The sequence below is a fragment of the Orbilia oligospora genome (genome assembly GCF_000225545.1).
Source record: "Orbilia oligospora ATCC 24927 unplaced genomic scaffold scaffold00078, whole genome shotgun sequence".
Lineage (NCBI taxonomy): Eukaryota > Fungi > Ascomycota > Orbiliomycetes > Orbiliales > Orbiliaceae > Orbilia > Orbilia oligospora.
In genome coordinates this window covers 1914591-1928240 of record NW_011645635.1, presented here as the reverse complement: position 1 = coordinate 1928240, position 13650 = coordinate 1914591, and the positions used below count along the sequence as shown (strand labels likewise).

General features: G+C 44.7%; 5 protein-coding genes across 5 annotated transcripts; all 5 read left to right on the top strand.

Annotated features, from left to right (window-relative positions):
- Positions 1-1206: 1206 nt before the first annotated feature.
- On the top strand, positions 1207-3805 carry AOL_s00078g559 (uncharacterized protein; the record flags this gene model as incomplete). Its single annotated transcript, XM_011123822.1, has 7 exons — positions 1207-1485; positions 1608-1631; positions 1792-1984; positions 2109-2582; positions 2641-3237; positions 3313-3418; positions 3718-3805. The coding sequence occupies 7 exons, from the start codon at positions 1207-1209 to the stop codon at positions 3803-3805; spliced, it is 1761 nt and encodes a 586-aa protein (XP_011122124.1).
- A 1157-nt stretch (positions 3806-4962) lies between these two features.
- Positions 4963-6009, top strand: AOL_s00078g558 (uncharacterized protein; the record flags this gene model as incomplete). The annotated part of the gene is made up of 1 exon (XM_011123821.1): positions 4963-6009. The coding sequence occupies one exon, from the start codon at positions 4963-4965 to the stop codon at positions 6007-6009; it is 1047 nt and encodes a 348-aa protein (XP_011122123.1).
- A 682-nt stretch (positions 6010-6691) lies between these two features.
- Positions 6692-8695, top strand: AOL_s00078g557 (uncharacterized protein; the record flags this gene model as incomplete). Its single annotated transcript, XM_011123820.1, has 1 exon — positions 6692-8695. The coding sequence occupies one exon, from the start codon at positions 6692-6694 to the stop codon at positions 8693-8695; it is 2004 nt and encodes a 667-aa protein (XP_011122122.1).
- A 1717-nt stretch (positions 8696-10412) lies between these two features.
- AOL_s00078g556 (uncharacterized protein) lies at positions 10413-11170 on the top strand (the record flags this gene model as incomplete). The annotated part of the gene is made up of 2 exons (XM_011123819.1): positions 10413-10683; positions 10788-11170. 2 exons carry the CDS (start codon positions 10413-10415, stop codon positions 11168-11170), a joined length of 654 nt encoding a protein of 217 aa, XP_011122121.1.
- A 974-nt stretch (positions 11171-12144) lies between these two features.
- AOL_s00078g555 (uncharacterized protein) lies at positions 12145-13531 on the top strand (the record flags this gene model as incomplete). The annotated part of the gene is made up of 2 exons (XM_011123818.1): positions 12145-12751; positions 13020-13531. The coding sequence occupies 2 exons, from the start codon at positions 12145-12147 to the stop codon at positions 13529-13531; spliced, it is 1119 nt and encodes a 372-aa protein (XP_011122120.1).
- Between the last annotated feature and the right edge of the window lie 119 nt (positions 13532-13650).

Genomic DNA, 13650 nt, shown 5'->3' with positions numbered 1-13650 from the left:
GATATCTCTTGGAGGAACCCATAACAGTATGCAGCTAGTCTAAGTATTGTAGTGTCGCCTAGACGGAAGATTCGAACATGTATCCAGGTTAGTACTTCCTATAGTCAAGTGATGTGCTTCTATACGTAGGCGCAGCGCTTAGGGGCACGGACCCTAATTTACAAAGTTAGAAGGGAGTATTCACCTACGAAATCCTTTTCGTGGACCACGAGATGTACTGTGCTGGCGGGTAGGCACTGGTGCTTAGGAACTTAAGGTATGAGCGGTGAAGTTGGATCGGGTTACAACTGTCGAATGGAAGGATTTTGAAGCCTAAGGAGGTGGAGGTCAACCGGAAAAATAAAAACTCCATGGGGAGCTTTTTTATGGGGGGGGGGGGTTGAATGAGTTTATGAAGAGTTGTACAGCTCGAGCTCAGCCAACTTTAGGACAATTGTGGCAGTGTATGAAGCGAAGCCACTTACCCAACACGCGCGGGGTGATCGATGGTCAGTCAATTGAATTCTACTGCGTCCAATGCCGATTGGTTAACTTTCACGCCTGCCTGGGCAAACGAATTGGCATAGCCTTCTCGCAACTACCTAGGTATCATCTCCTAGATAGGACCAACGCCGCCTTGTCCTTGAATTCGATGGGGGTGTGCCTTTGTGTGCGCCAAACCTTGCATATGTCCACGTCAGTACAGTGATAAGGCGCAGAAATTTCTGGCAATGCCAGGCATAACTAGGGGGTTCGGTTGATAACAATTGATATCCATCTTCACAGGCAGAACGGCTTGCTCTCCCTTTATCGTACACAGTGGAGATCTCGCGTGCGTGCGATTGTTATTTCCGTTTCAGTGGCTCGGTACAGTTAGCCTCGAGATCAGACGTAGGGAATGGGCAGGGGGTCCAGTATATATAATCCGGAGCTCGTCAGTCGAACAACGTGCAACGTACAACCCGAAATTACAAATCGTGGACAAGCTAAGCGGAGCCCGCCACCTATCGCCATTGCGAAAGCCGTGGGGTTAGAACGCATCTGAAAACGAGCCGATTAGTTTCAAGTTTTTCTTCTTCTTTGGTACATCCCTATAAACATCCGGTATCGCATTACTCCATACCTCCTTCTATTCCGGAGAGTTGGGACTGACCTAGGGCTGGTAAGATCGCATACTAAGTAGCATCTATAGATTTACAGATTGGGAATAGTATACAAGCTGTAACAATGTCGGTCCCCATACCGACCTCAACTCCCTCACCAAGTCCTTTTGATGAAGCCCTACAAAAATTCCAAAGCCGATTATCTGCTGAGCAGAAGCAGCAATTCGGATCAACCAGCAGAAAGGATGTAGAGATATTAGCCGTAAAGCTCCAAGAAGAGCAGAAAAGCCGCAAATCCCATCGGGCACTTGGATTATTAAGGCCTTTTATCGACGGCCTTTCAGGATATGCTAAGATAATCGAAGTCTTCGCCCAAACAAGCGAGATACTATGTTTTGTCTGGGTAAGTTTCTTCATCAACAGGCAATTGAGATAGTATAATTTTCAGGCATCGGTGGAAGCACCTGCGTCAGTTCGATCGTTCGGGTCCCCTGTCAGATGCTAATACTATTGTCATCTACCTAGGGGCCTCTCAAGTTTCTATTACAGGTAAGACTAAAGGAGACTCAAACACCGTATATTTCTACACTGCTAGTCGAATCGATCGTCGATCAAATATTTTGCTTCTACATGCTTTGTGATCGAGTATTGAATTTTATATTTTGCTTCAATGGATCTGTGGATTGATGCTAATTTCAACTTATAATAGATTGGCACACAATGGCAGAAAGCTATTGATACACTGTTGGATGCTCTTTCAGCGATAGGCGAGAAGCTCTTGTTGTTTGAGAAGTGCACTGGTTTAATTTTGAAGGACTCTCGTTTCAGGGTAATACTTGTTAGGGTCTACACGGACATTCTGGAGGTACTTTGGACCGCAATGAAAGTGTTTGGGAAAAAAAGTAAGCTTAATTTAGACCGCATCTTTTCATTTCAACCCCAGCTTCCTGCGGAGTCGCCTATTAATCAGACACTAGTAAGTTTGAATTTGTATGCATTTGCTGACCATAAAATGTGAAAATCTAGCTCATTCTTGTGAACAAATTTTGCGGATACACTCCCCAGTCTTCGACAAAAAGCTAGCTGCTGTAATTTCAAACTTGGAAAACGACCAAAAGCTGATTCGGGACGCAGTGGTCGTTACTAACTTTGACGAAGCAGTACATTTTCACGCTAGTGCAGAGCAAGAGTTCAAAGAGGCTGAAAAACATCGTTTAATTTCAATCTCGCGACTCGACGAGGTGATGAGGTTCCATGCCAATGCAGAAACCGAATTCAAAGAAGCTGCGAAGCACCGCCTTTACTTGACCTTGCAGATCTTCCGCCAAGAACTTCAACCTGCATTACTTTCCACGCCCCGACTAGAAGATGCAAGAAAGATATCAAGAAGGAACCCAGAAGCTGGGGAGTGGCTTTACAACCATCTGGATTTCATTAACTGGAAAACCATAGCACCCAATTCAGACCCTGTTCTGGCGTTGTATGGTATACCAGGCGCAGGTACGTACGTATGTATTTGTATAATTAGTGTACATACGATAATTAATACGATGTTTAGGAAAAACAACTCTTTCATCGATTGCTTTCAACAGGGTAGAATACGACCTTACTCGTTGCCCTGACAGATACAGCTTAGCGCACCTAGCACTGGGATTTCAGTCTCGACAGAATAATGATTGCAACACGGCCCTAAAATCACTCCTTTACGATCAACTGGCGAAGTACTCTGAGTATGCTGAGACGGTTCTTGAAGTACTGGGCGGGGAATTTGCCCAAAAGTTAGGTTCTACTGAGGTGTTGCAGGACTTATTACAAGAGATCTTCCAGTTTCATCGACCAGTACTACTCTTTGTCGATGGGGTCGACGAGCTTCCCAACGATGCGGAAACCCGAAAATTCCTCGGAATACTAGAAAGTTTCCTGAAAAACTGTTCTGATATCAGATTATTCATTAGCTGCCGCCCGGAAGAGCTTATTCAGAAAAAGATACGAGCATGGGGTACCAAAGAGATTACGTTGTCTAATGCCCAAAACCGGCGAGACATAACAGCTTTTACTCTAGACCCGGAAAATATCCGCATTTTGGTTGAAGATTGCGGATATGACGATAAGGCTGCTGAAGGATATCTCAATGCGATAGTAGATAAAGCGGACGGTAAGGATGAAATGACAATCGTCATGTATAATTCACCATGCATATAATGGAGAGCTGAAGATCTAGTCGATGTAGGGATGTTCTTGTATGCAAAGTTGGTCCTGAACGATCTCCCCGACCTAGCCCAAGGACTACAAATAGATAATTTGATAGAAGAGCTACCCGACGGCTTGGACCAAATGTGAGTCTACCCAGTTAAAGTCTGCTCGTGTTTCTCATACGCTCACACGCGATATACGCGTATGTGTGTGGGGATGAGCTTCATGTTTATTGCAGCGGTACCTTACGGGCTCTGGTCTAATGATTTCCCAGTTATGACAGATCTTTGCAAAGGATCATTAGTTTGCGAAAGCCTAGTCGGAAATATGCGAAGAGAGTATTCAAATTTGTATTAGGGGGGCAAAGGCCCCTCCGAGCATCGGAACTTCAACAAGCAATGGTGATAGAGGAGAAAATAGACTTACTTTCAACAAAGCGCAGCATTTCTTTGCCATTGCTCTGTGGGTCGCTCATAGAAATAATGAATGATGACACTGTCTGCCTCGTTCACTCTTCTCTAAGGGAGTAAGTATAGAGCTTATTCGATGACGAACTCAAGTAGTTACCCATAGCTAATCCTTAGAAAGGTACCTCCTTACAAAAGATAATACACTGGGACTTCGCCATGCCACCATACATCGCAGCATCAGTGTTGCTTGTTTGACCTACCTGCAAAGTCTGGGAGCTGTCACAGGGAATAGCGATTCTTTTGGGTCACTTCTAAGATCTGGCGGGTTAGCAATGCTTTCATATACCTGCGTATCTTTGGTTTACCATCTTGGAGAAGGAATTACGGATCTTGGCTCACTATACATGAAAACTTTAAATGCTAAGCTAGTGGCTTTCGCCAAAGCAGCATACGGATTATGCAAAGGGGCTTCGATACCCTTAGTCTCCGGGGGCGACATTCGTTCTTCAATCTTCGAGTTTCTAAAAGCGTCCGCCCTTGACACCAAAGTTACTCCCCATTCCCAGTTATTCCAAGTTATTGAACTGTTCAGGAAACCCCGGATCGGAGAAGCACGAGATAGGAATACCCGTTTACGTGGCATTCAAAACAGACTTAACTTTATACATCAGAAGCTCAATACATCCCTCCAGGATTATGCAGAGGGCTGTGACTCTACCGAGCTACAGTCTCTGATTCGATTATATGGGCCTCCTTTCAGATGCACAGACATGAAATGCATTCATTTTCACGTCGGATTTCCTGATAGCGAACGGAAGCACCGACATCTCGATACCCACAATAGGAAGTTCAAGTGTCCTATCAAAACCTGTCCTTTTAACCAGGTTGGCTTTTCTACAGCAGAGTACCTACATCAGCACGATATGTCAAAACACCGAGCATTTAGTTACCCGGTACCTATATATAAATATCACGCGGGACAGAGCAATAGGCTAGAATCGACCGATCCAGCTGATGTATTTACGGTAATTCCAAGTTGCGCGAAGGCCGATCTCGATATTTCGGGGTTAATTCGCTTAGCTAAAGATAGCTTGAGGATGAGGGAAACAAACACGGCCTCCGCGATACTACGGGAGTGCTATATGTCCCCCAAATTAAGTTCTTTACATTGGCATGGGACCATAGACGCTGTATCGTCAGTGTTATCCAACCCTCTTTATATTTATCGCCAGAGGGGGGCGGGCCTTAGTGAAGCGGATTCCACCGTTCGAGAAGAGATGGCTATTTCAAGCTGGCATAACGCCTTTGATAAGGTCTTCCAAGACGGGAACCGCCAATTTCTCCCCGTTAGCACTCTAATTGAACATGTTTTGTTCTATGGCACACTGGATGTTCTAAAGGGACTGTGGTCAACTATTTTCACAGCGGCAATCAGAAGGGACCGTGAGCGGTATCTCGCCCTTGCAGTGATGGGAGCCAACGTATCCGCTGTTAGTTGGATCCTTAGCCGATTTCCACTGTGGTCCCCCTTTCATGCTTTGAATATGCATGTTGAATTCTTGTCAACGACAACGAAGGGACCCAGATTTCTCGCGAGGACTAATAATATCATCCCGGAGATCCTAAAAGTGCCGATTTGGTTTTTGGTCCAGTGGGTACAGGATGATAGCGTTGCTAGAACCTTCGAAAATCTGATGGGCTATCAAGAGCCTGGGAACCCTGTATATTCCTCTATTTTTAATTCGGATCTATTCCTTATTGCGAGCATTATCGAAGACCCAAGCTTGATTAATTTTGTATATTCGAAGACCGGGGTTCTGAGCCCATCGGATTACAAATTAGTCTTAGCTAGGATGATTTCCACCATCTCATCCCAGGAAAAGCAGGATCAGTTCTATAGAATCCTTTCTTCCCTGGAGTTGTCTCGTAACCAGACCCTGGAGGGGAATAAAGGCCTTTTTTGCGCCATCCCGATGGATGATACTCTGGGGCTGGCGCTATCGTTCTCTCTTCTGCTCGAGCCGTCATGGTCCGCTGAATTATTCTTACGGGGCCTCGTGAAGTCATTTGATTTGGGTGTCAGCGCCAGAGTTGCTGATGTTACAAAAATACTTGAACGTTTTGAGAGCATTCCGCCATATCTTACATGCCGTTCTAAAACCGAACACCTCCAAGCCGTTGATGCTGAACAACTTATGAGTATTATATGGCCCATCATAGGAATGACACCGACTGAAGACTACTACGAATTTTCTGTTCTCGAGCAGTTCGTTCAGGAGACAATAGATTTTCTTTCTTTAAGTTCGAAACGGGCTGGGCCATAGGATTGGGTGCAATTGTCGGCCGTCGTTAGGTGTTCCACCAAAAGTTTCATGTAAATTAGAGGTCTTGCCTAATTTTTTCCGATCTAGCTTTCCTATTCCATCTCCTCTACCTCTGCTTTCCAGGGAGTTATTTGATGATAAAGGAACATTTGGTGTGCATTTGAATAGCAAAGATTCACTTTAGTTGATTTATATTCAGTTTCATTTTCATATTTTCATACGCCGCCCCCAGACTATTTCACATGTTAGTCTGGAAGTCGTCCCTGGCGTTCGCTTCATATGTTTGTCATAAATCACAAAAGTAGTTCGTAGGGCACCCTTGTGCAGGTGACGTCACTAGCCGAATTGTCAGCCACCCAATTGAACAATGGCGCTCGGGCAGCTTGAAAAGGACGAGCTGCAAGTTCCGTTTTTCTAAAAGCCGAGAAACGTCATATATTATACATGCTTTATTTTGGGGATTTTAGGCATATGCAGGTTTTAAGTGCCGCAGTCAGTCAAGTCGGAAGATGATAATAGCTGTCTGGGAGCACTTAATTATAAATACTACCTATGTATATGTATTTACACGTCCGCCACGACAACTAAAAATTCGACCTTCTATGCCATGCCAAACCATTGACAGACTAACTAGAGAGTTTACAGTACATACGGAGCCTCCTTTCCCATCTTTTTAAAAAAAATGCCAGGCAAAGTATTCCCGTGGATGAAACAGGGTCGTCGCGAGCACACCCGCAATAACCCCAATGCTCGCGATACCCTCCCAAAATCTCGTCCTCCCAAATCCCGCCCTCCTCGTAGTACCCGGGATATCCTCTTACACAGTCTTCCTCAGTACTCTGGTCCCTACGGTGTAGGGATAATGGAATTGGAACTACCGGTCTCCTCTCCACGTTCCTTCGGCCCGGTCAAACGCAATGGCCGACACGCATTAACTCTCGAAACCATCCTGTTTAACATCTATTATCCAGCTGCATTAGGGACGGGGCGTGGGAAGGATCCTTCAGGCGAACACCACACGTGGTCGAGAGCAACATGGTTACCACGTCCCCGGAGCTTAACAGCCAAGGGTTACGCAAAGTTCAGCAATCTTCCCGCTCCCGCCATGCTAGCTTTCTTTGGAGCAACCTCGTGGTTTACGAAAATCCCGGCATATCGGAACGCTGAATTGGCGGCTCACTGGCCGCCACCACATTCGGCCCGGAAAGGTGGCGAGAAGGTGAAAAATACGGCTGGGACGGCACCAGAGGATCTACCCGAGGGTGCAAAACCCAAATTCCCACTCATAATTTTCTCCCATGGATTGGGTGGCAGTCGTTCGGTTTACTCTTCTGTCTGTGGAGAATTTGCCAGCTATGGTTTTGTCGTAATCGCGCCAGAGCATCGTGATGGCAGCGGCGCTCGTAGTGTGGTAAATTACGGGCCCGAGACAAGTTTCCTCTGGGAAGAAGTTCTACCAACGATTCGAAAACGGGCTCCAACATCCCCCACAAATCCGAATTTTTGGTCGGCTGATGGGGAAAGGGCGAAACGACTTGGTCGTAAACCAGCACGTGCGGCAACCGAAGCAATTCATAATAGTTTGAACAGTGATCCGGTAGAAGAATCGTCCCCTAGACGTAAATACATCCATCGCAAGAAGCGTGCTCTTACCGTGACAGCATCAAAAAAGCGAAAATACCGAACGGTGGATTATCTCTGGCCCAAGGATAATCCATATGATACCAACCCGACGAACAAGATAGATACCGATCTCCGCACAGCACAAATCAACATGCGAAAGGCCGAGCTCGCCGAAATATACAAAGCTATTCAGGTTCTCAATTCCGGCGACGGAGAGATTCTTTCACAAATGAATCTATTAAAGAAGGGAGCAGCCGGCGCTTCCAGCCGAGGCCTTGATGGGGTTAACTGGGAGAAATGGCAAGATCGCATACGTATTGATAATGTTACGGTCGCAGGGCATTCATTCGGTGCCGCATCAACAATAGAAGTCTTACGGAATCCAGAGCAGATATTTGGCGAAGTCCCAGATTCCCTACAAGGCATCATCTATGACCCCTGGGGCGCAGCAATCCAACAGCCTGAATCGCAGGCTGCTAAAATCCGAACCCCTTTGCTAGGGATCAATAGCGAGGCGTTTATGCACTGGGCCGATAACTTCGAAATGGTAATGAAGGTCTTCGAGGAAGCTACGAAGAATAATGAAAATTGCTGGATGATGACGGTGAAAGGTACAGTCCATATTTCGCAAAGCGATTTCACTGTGGTATATCCTCGACTTTGTGCCCTCCTTTTAAAGGCAAGCGCGGATCCCGAGCGAGCGATCGATATCAACATTAATGCAAGCCTGGAGTTTTTGAAACGGATAATGCCAGCAAATATCGCTAAGTGGAATCGGGTAGATGAAGAAGGATTGTTGGATGTCAGAATCATGAGTTGGGAGGACGAAGATAGATTTGAGAGACGTCCGACGGAGAGTGGGATTGCCAAAACTCTCAAAACACAGAAGGGCTTACGGAGCCGAATCCAACCGCAACTACCAACGATTTTGAGGCGCAGATGGAATCGTAGGCAAAAAGGCGGTATGGAAGAAGAGATCTGGATGCATCTGAAACCTGGAGAGGCCCACAGCCTCGAAAATGGCGAGCCATTAGAAATTTTAAAATGGGCTAAAGCTGAATAGATTTGTAGATTTATGGGCAGAACAGTTGAAATCGCGCCTATGATATGTTTATGTTTCTTCGAAATTTAATCAGAAAGTCGATTCTAGGTTCTAACAGCAAAATTGTGGTATTTCCATACCGCCAATCACACACACTGTTATTCTTTTCTTTCTACATGTGACGTTAAATAAAACTTCTGCGCCGGAGTTTGTTCGGTGTTTCAGAGCCCTATATGTCCCTCACTTTCAGCCTTGTAGTCTTTTGTTGTATTCATCATACAACCCATTGCCTTGGGAAATGGGACGAGAGAGCCTCTTCTCTGCGACATATATATATATATAAGTATATATATATGCATAGAGAGGATATATAAATCCTGAAACCTGTAGCTATAGACCCCAACATTTGCCTTCTCGTCGAAATCGGCACATATAAGCCAAATGTCAATTGAAAAAAACTTTTGTTTTTTTCTCTAGCTATATTTTATAAGCCAGTTGGCTAATAGTTGTGTCTGTGTGTCAGTTTATAATCTAATTCTGACAGACTTAGCTCGGCTTGCGCAATTGCACGGTTAATGGTCGCCCGGGGGCGCCCGAGTTTGCTTTCTGTACAGCCACCAACCTTCCTACTAAATACCCACCGAGGTGCAGCGTTACTACCATAAACATACATCTACAAACTAAATCTAAAACAACCATCTACCACAACACCAACGGGAGTGTTATAGCGCCCTTCATTTAGTTCTGTATTACTACTTGTCAGGCAATCAATGTGCCGTCAAACTAGGTGCGCTCTTTGTGGTCATATAATTCATAAATCACAATAGGGTTCCGACCATAAAAATTGGCAGAATCGGAACGTTCTGCTGGTATAGTTTAAAAGCAAATATACGCAGGTAGGTATAGCTAACTAGGTTCTAATTTACCCGATCAGAAAAGCGGCTCAAATAAGCTAACCCCTTGGTATGCTTGAATATTAGCCTAGTAAATTCCGCCTTGCGGCATCCCCACATCCGAATCGTTAAGTTCAATATACCCTGCAGTGCAGTGTAGTGACGATTGGATATTTAATATATATTTTTATGCAATAGCCTTATAACAGAAATACAGCCATATTAAATGATATCTTAGCACCTATTAATATAATATCAAGATTAATATTTATATGATTTTTCGGCCGAGTGAAGGAAGGAAGGAAGGAAGGAAGGACCATGACTGACTCGTAAGAGCAATTATAATTGAAGAGTAATATTTTACATGACTGGCATGCATAAGCTTCTGCTTAGAGACTGGGGTCATCGATGGCTGTCTTGCGTGTCTTGCCCAGCTATATACCGAAGTTATATTGATGGTCAGAGCTTACTTACAGTTGGGACTGCGGGGTTAACGCGGTTAATATACCGAGAGCAATTATTCGGTTCGGAGCCTCGGGACGTCTCTCCTGATCCCTGTTCTATATTACACCACATGAATGGTAGTATATATCCCGCTTATCCGTATATTATATATCAATATTCTCGAAATTAATCTATAGCTACCTAATAAATATACAGTTAAAAGAAAGTTATTTAAGAGGCCATCGCATCACCGAAGCAAATTCTTTGAGTTTATAACATTTAACTCCTGATCACGATATATATATATATATATATAGCTATAGCTATAGTAGACCAAGCTAGGCAGCAAAATCTATATTATACATACCCAAAATCGAGCACCTTTACGGAAAATATTAAATATGTTAAGCCCTTCGAAGATACTTTCAGTGGCTCTGTTCGCTGTAACTGCCCTAGCTAAAACGACACCTTCGCCGTTATGTCCAGGGCCTACCCAGACAACCGTCACCAGATGGCTCGCCACTGAAACTACAACTACAACTCTATCGACCACCACTGTAACCAACGGAATATCGTCATTGGGGAAGGTTACATCGACACAGTCGTTGACAGAGATCCGAGTGATCACCACTCAAAAGACCATTTACTCTCCATCAGAGGTCACAATCCCCGGTAAGTATACGGACACGTAAATGTTTTTGGAATCATGACCAGCCATTCTAAATCAGTGCAAAATGCACATTTCAATATTCTAATACTATTATATATATTGTTAGCAACTACAATCACATCAACTGTTACTGGTCCTACCACGACTTTGGTTTGGTTCACTTCAAGGTCAACGAGTGTTCTCTCAGGAACCCCTCCAGCGTCTCTGTGCCTCACTAAGACCTGTACATCGACAATCGAAAAAACCCTCACTACCACTTGGACCAACCCTCTCTTCTACGACACGACTTGGACTAGTACCGTGGGGCACGTACTCACACAGACCAAAGTAATTCTAACGACGACGACACGTACGGTTACGACTCCAGGAGGGACAACCGCGCTTACAACAATTGTTTACACCGCCACCAATTATCCGGTCGCCATCACGGACACGACAGTTTGGATAACTCAATATGCCACAGCTGCGCCGACAACTTGTATCTGGTAGAATGGGCCAATTCAAAAATTTGCTTGTGTGTGGCTACAGCTGAGGCGAAGCCTGAGAGATATCTAGATACGTATACGTACATGTACATGTAGTATATATCCCAGTTCTAACATCATAATGTACTATCAGTCAATTTTTCGATCATCTGGCTAGATGCTGCGTCCCCAAGCAACAAATCTAGACTGGTCAGTTTTCTCTTGACTATATGGTCATGTACCGTCTGATTTTAAGCTAGAACTACTATAAACATTGCTTCTTAGCACCTATTTCAACCAGGGGCCAGGCAGCCTGATTTACGAGAGAATAAAAATTAGTTTCTAACAAAACAATAAAAGATTTGGTGTTAGTCTACTTTACTGAGCATAGAGGGCGGCGCTGACCATAGTTGCAATAGTTTGTGCCTTCAGAAATTACAAGTTTTTGACCGGACTCAAATGCATGATCATATGATTTTACAGGCGTAGAAACATTTCCAAATTTACTTCGTGTTATTCCTCCATTCTTTATGACAGACTCTATATTTAACAGTTCCATCATTCAGGAGCTGGTAATGGTGCACCAATTGTAGGAAAGTACGGCTAGAACCTGTGCCCACACTTCGACGCGGTAAAAATTGTTCTATAAAGAAACCTGTATGGCCCACTACGTGTAAATCGCATCTCTTCCCGAATATCTTGCTATCCCTCATCTGCAGAACGGTAAACGGCTGGAGCAGTAGACAACTAGCTACTAGGCAGACATCTCTTTTCATACAATATAAATATTGTCTACAAACTCGAAAAGTCAATTGATATCTTAAGGAAGCCTAAAACCAATCTTTGGTAGTTTGAATCACTTTATAAATGTGTCGAAGTATCGTGCGCTAATGTGAAGCTGTTTGATTTAGACGACGCTCGCAAACTTGTCGCGTGAAGCCAAACGCCAATAGTCATCCCGCTAACAGAAGGGTTGATATCAGAAATTTTGTTCTAATCATGAGATACTGGAGTAGTCGCCCGAATAAAAGCTTTGGTGGAGGTCTTCAAGTTTTCATATCCCTTAATATCGCATTCTTGAGAGCCCTAATCCATCAGGGTCGTGTGCTAGCGGTGGCCCCGAATTTTTCTGCTGCCCATATCCCCCAAAGCTTTACTGGCAAATCGATAAATACAGATTCAACGTCTGAATCTCATACTCTGGGAAGGGTAGAAGATCGATTCGAAGATAACTATGCGCTGCCAGACCTTGAAGCTAGGGTCCGCATACCACGTCCAAGTTACCTCATCGCAGAACGTTTAACTGTTGAGTGTCCTTCCGCCAGGCGTGTCTTGGAACAAGGTCCCATGCCAATTCCTGAAAGTAATAATGGAATAGGACGTCATAAAATGGAAGCTATTCACGATATTATGGTGAGCTTCGAGACACGTCTGGATCTTGTCCGCTCGTACCATGAAGGTTGCCGGGGATGTCGCTGCAATCAAGAAACTGGGATCATTTCATCAGGAGGGGACTGGAATCGACTTAAGGCGGAACGCGGGGCAGGTAGAAAAGGCCCCCTCTGCTACGGTTCAAAATTCGCCAATGGGTGTGCTTTTGTCTTTAGTAAGTTTTGCTGAACCAACTTCGTCTTTTTTTGTCCTTTTTCAATGGCTTTTAGTCTAGCCCTTTTCCAATCGGGTAATCAAGCTGGCTTTATGATATGATCCCTGTAATAGTTTTATGGAATACGCCTTATAATATAAGGTGCACAGGGTGGCCTCCGAGGGGTAAAGCAATCCATCAAAGACTATAGCAGCCATTTCAGGTTCTTGAGTTAACGGTATCTCAAGAGGAGTGCGTATGCTAACACTTTAATAATGGGGCGCTTTAGAGTGCTATTGCACAGCGCCGCTGCGCACGGAGTTTTCCAGTACTCAGGTGCCAGGGGTATGGCGGACTGTTCACGACATTCAACAAGCCTTGGATGATTTACCTCATACGGTTAGGTATGACCCAAGGAATGAGGGCTGGAGGGCACAAATCCCAACATTTACCGACACGAATGGCCGGGGAGACTTTAGCCTCCGGGAAGGTCTTTTTATTCTGGATTCAAACGACCGTCCCATTGATGGAGGCGACCTTGTTGTGAACGATCAACTTGGCCAAAGTCAAGATTCCAATGATGATGAGCCTTTCATGCTCTTTGGGGCTGAAGAAGATGACTATTATTGGAGGCGAAATCCCCTGTGGAACGGGAATGACTTTGGGCCAGGAGGATCTGGTGGGCCGGGATCGATTAGTAAAAGAGATTTCGTAACAGAGAGCACGGCAGCGGACGAGGTTCTGCAAGGCGTCACAGCAGTCCAACGTTCGGCCAAATTTAAGAAAGGCTGGGCTAGCTAAGAACCCGGGCTAACCCCCGATCAAGGGTTATTTGGAGTGACCTCGCAAGCAATGTACTAGAATTCAATCTGTATGATGGCAACTTAATTAATATTATGATTTTGCTGTTGCCCAAAGTC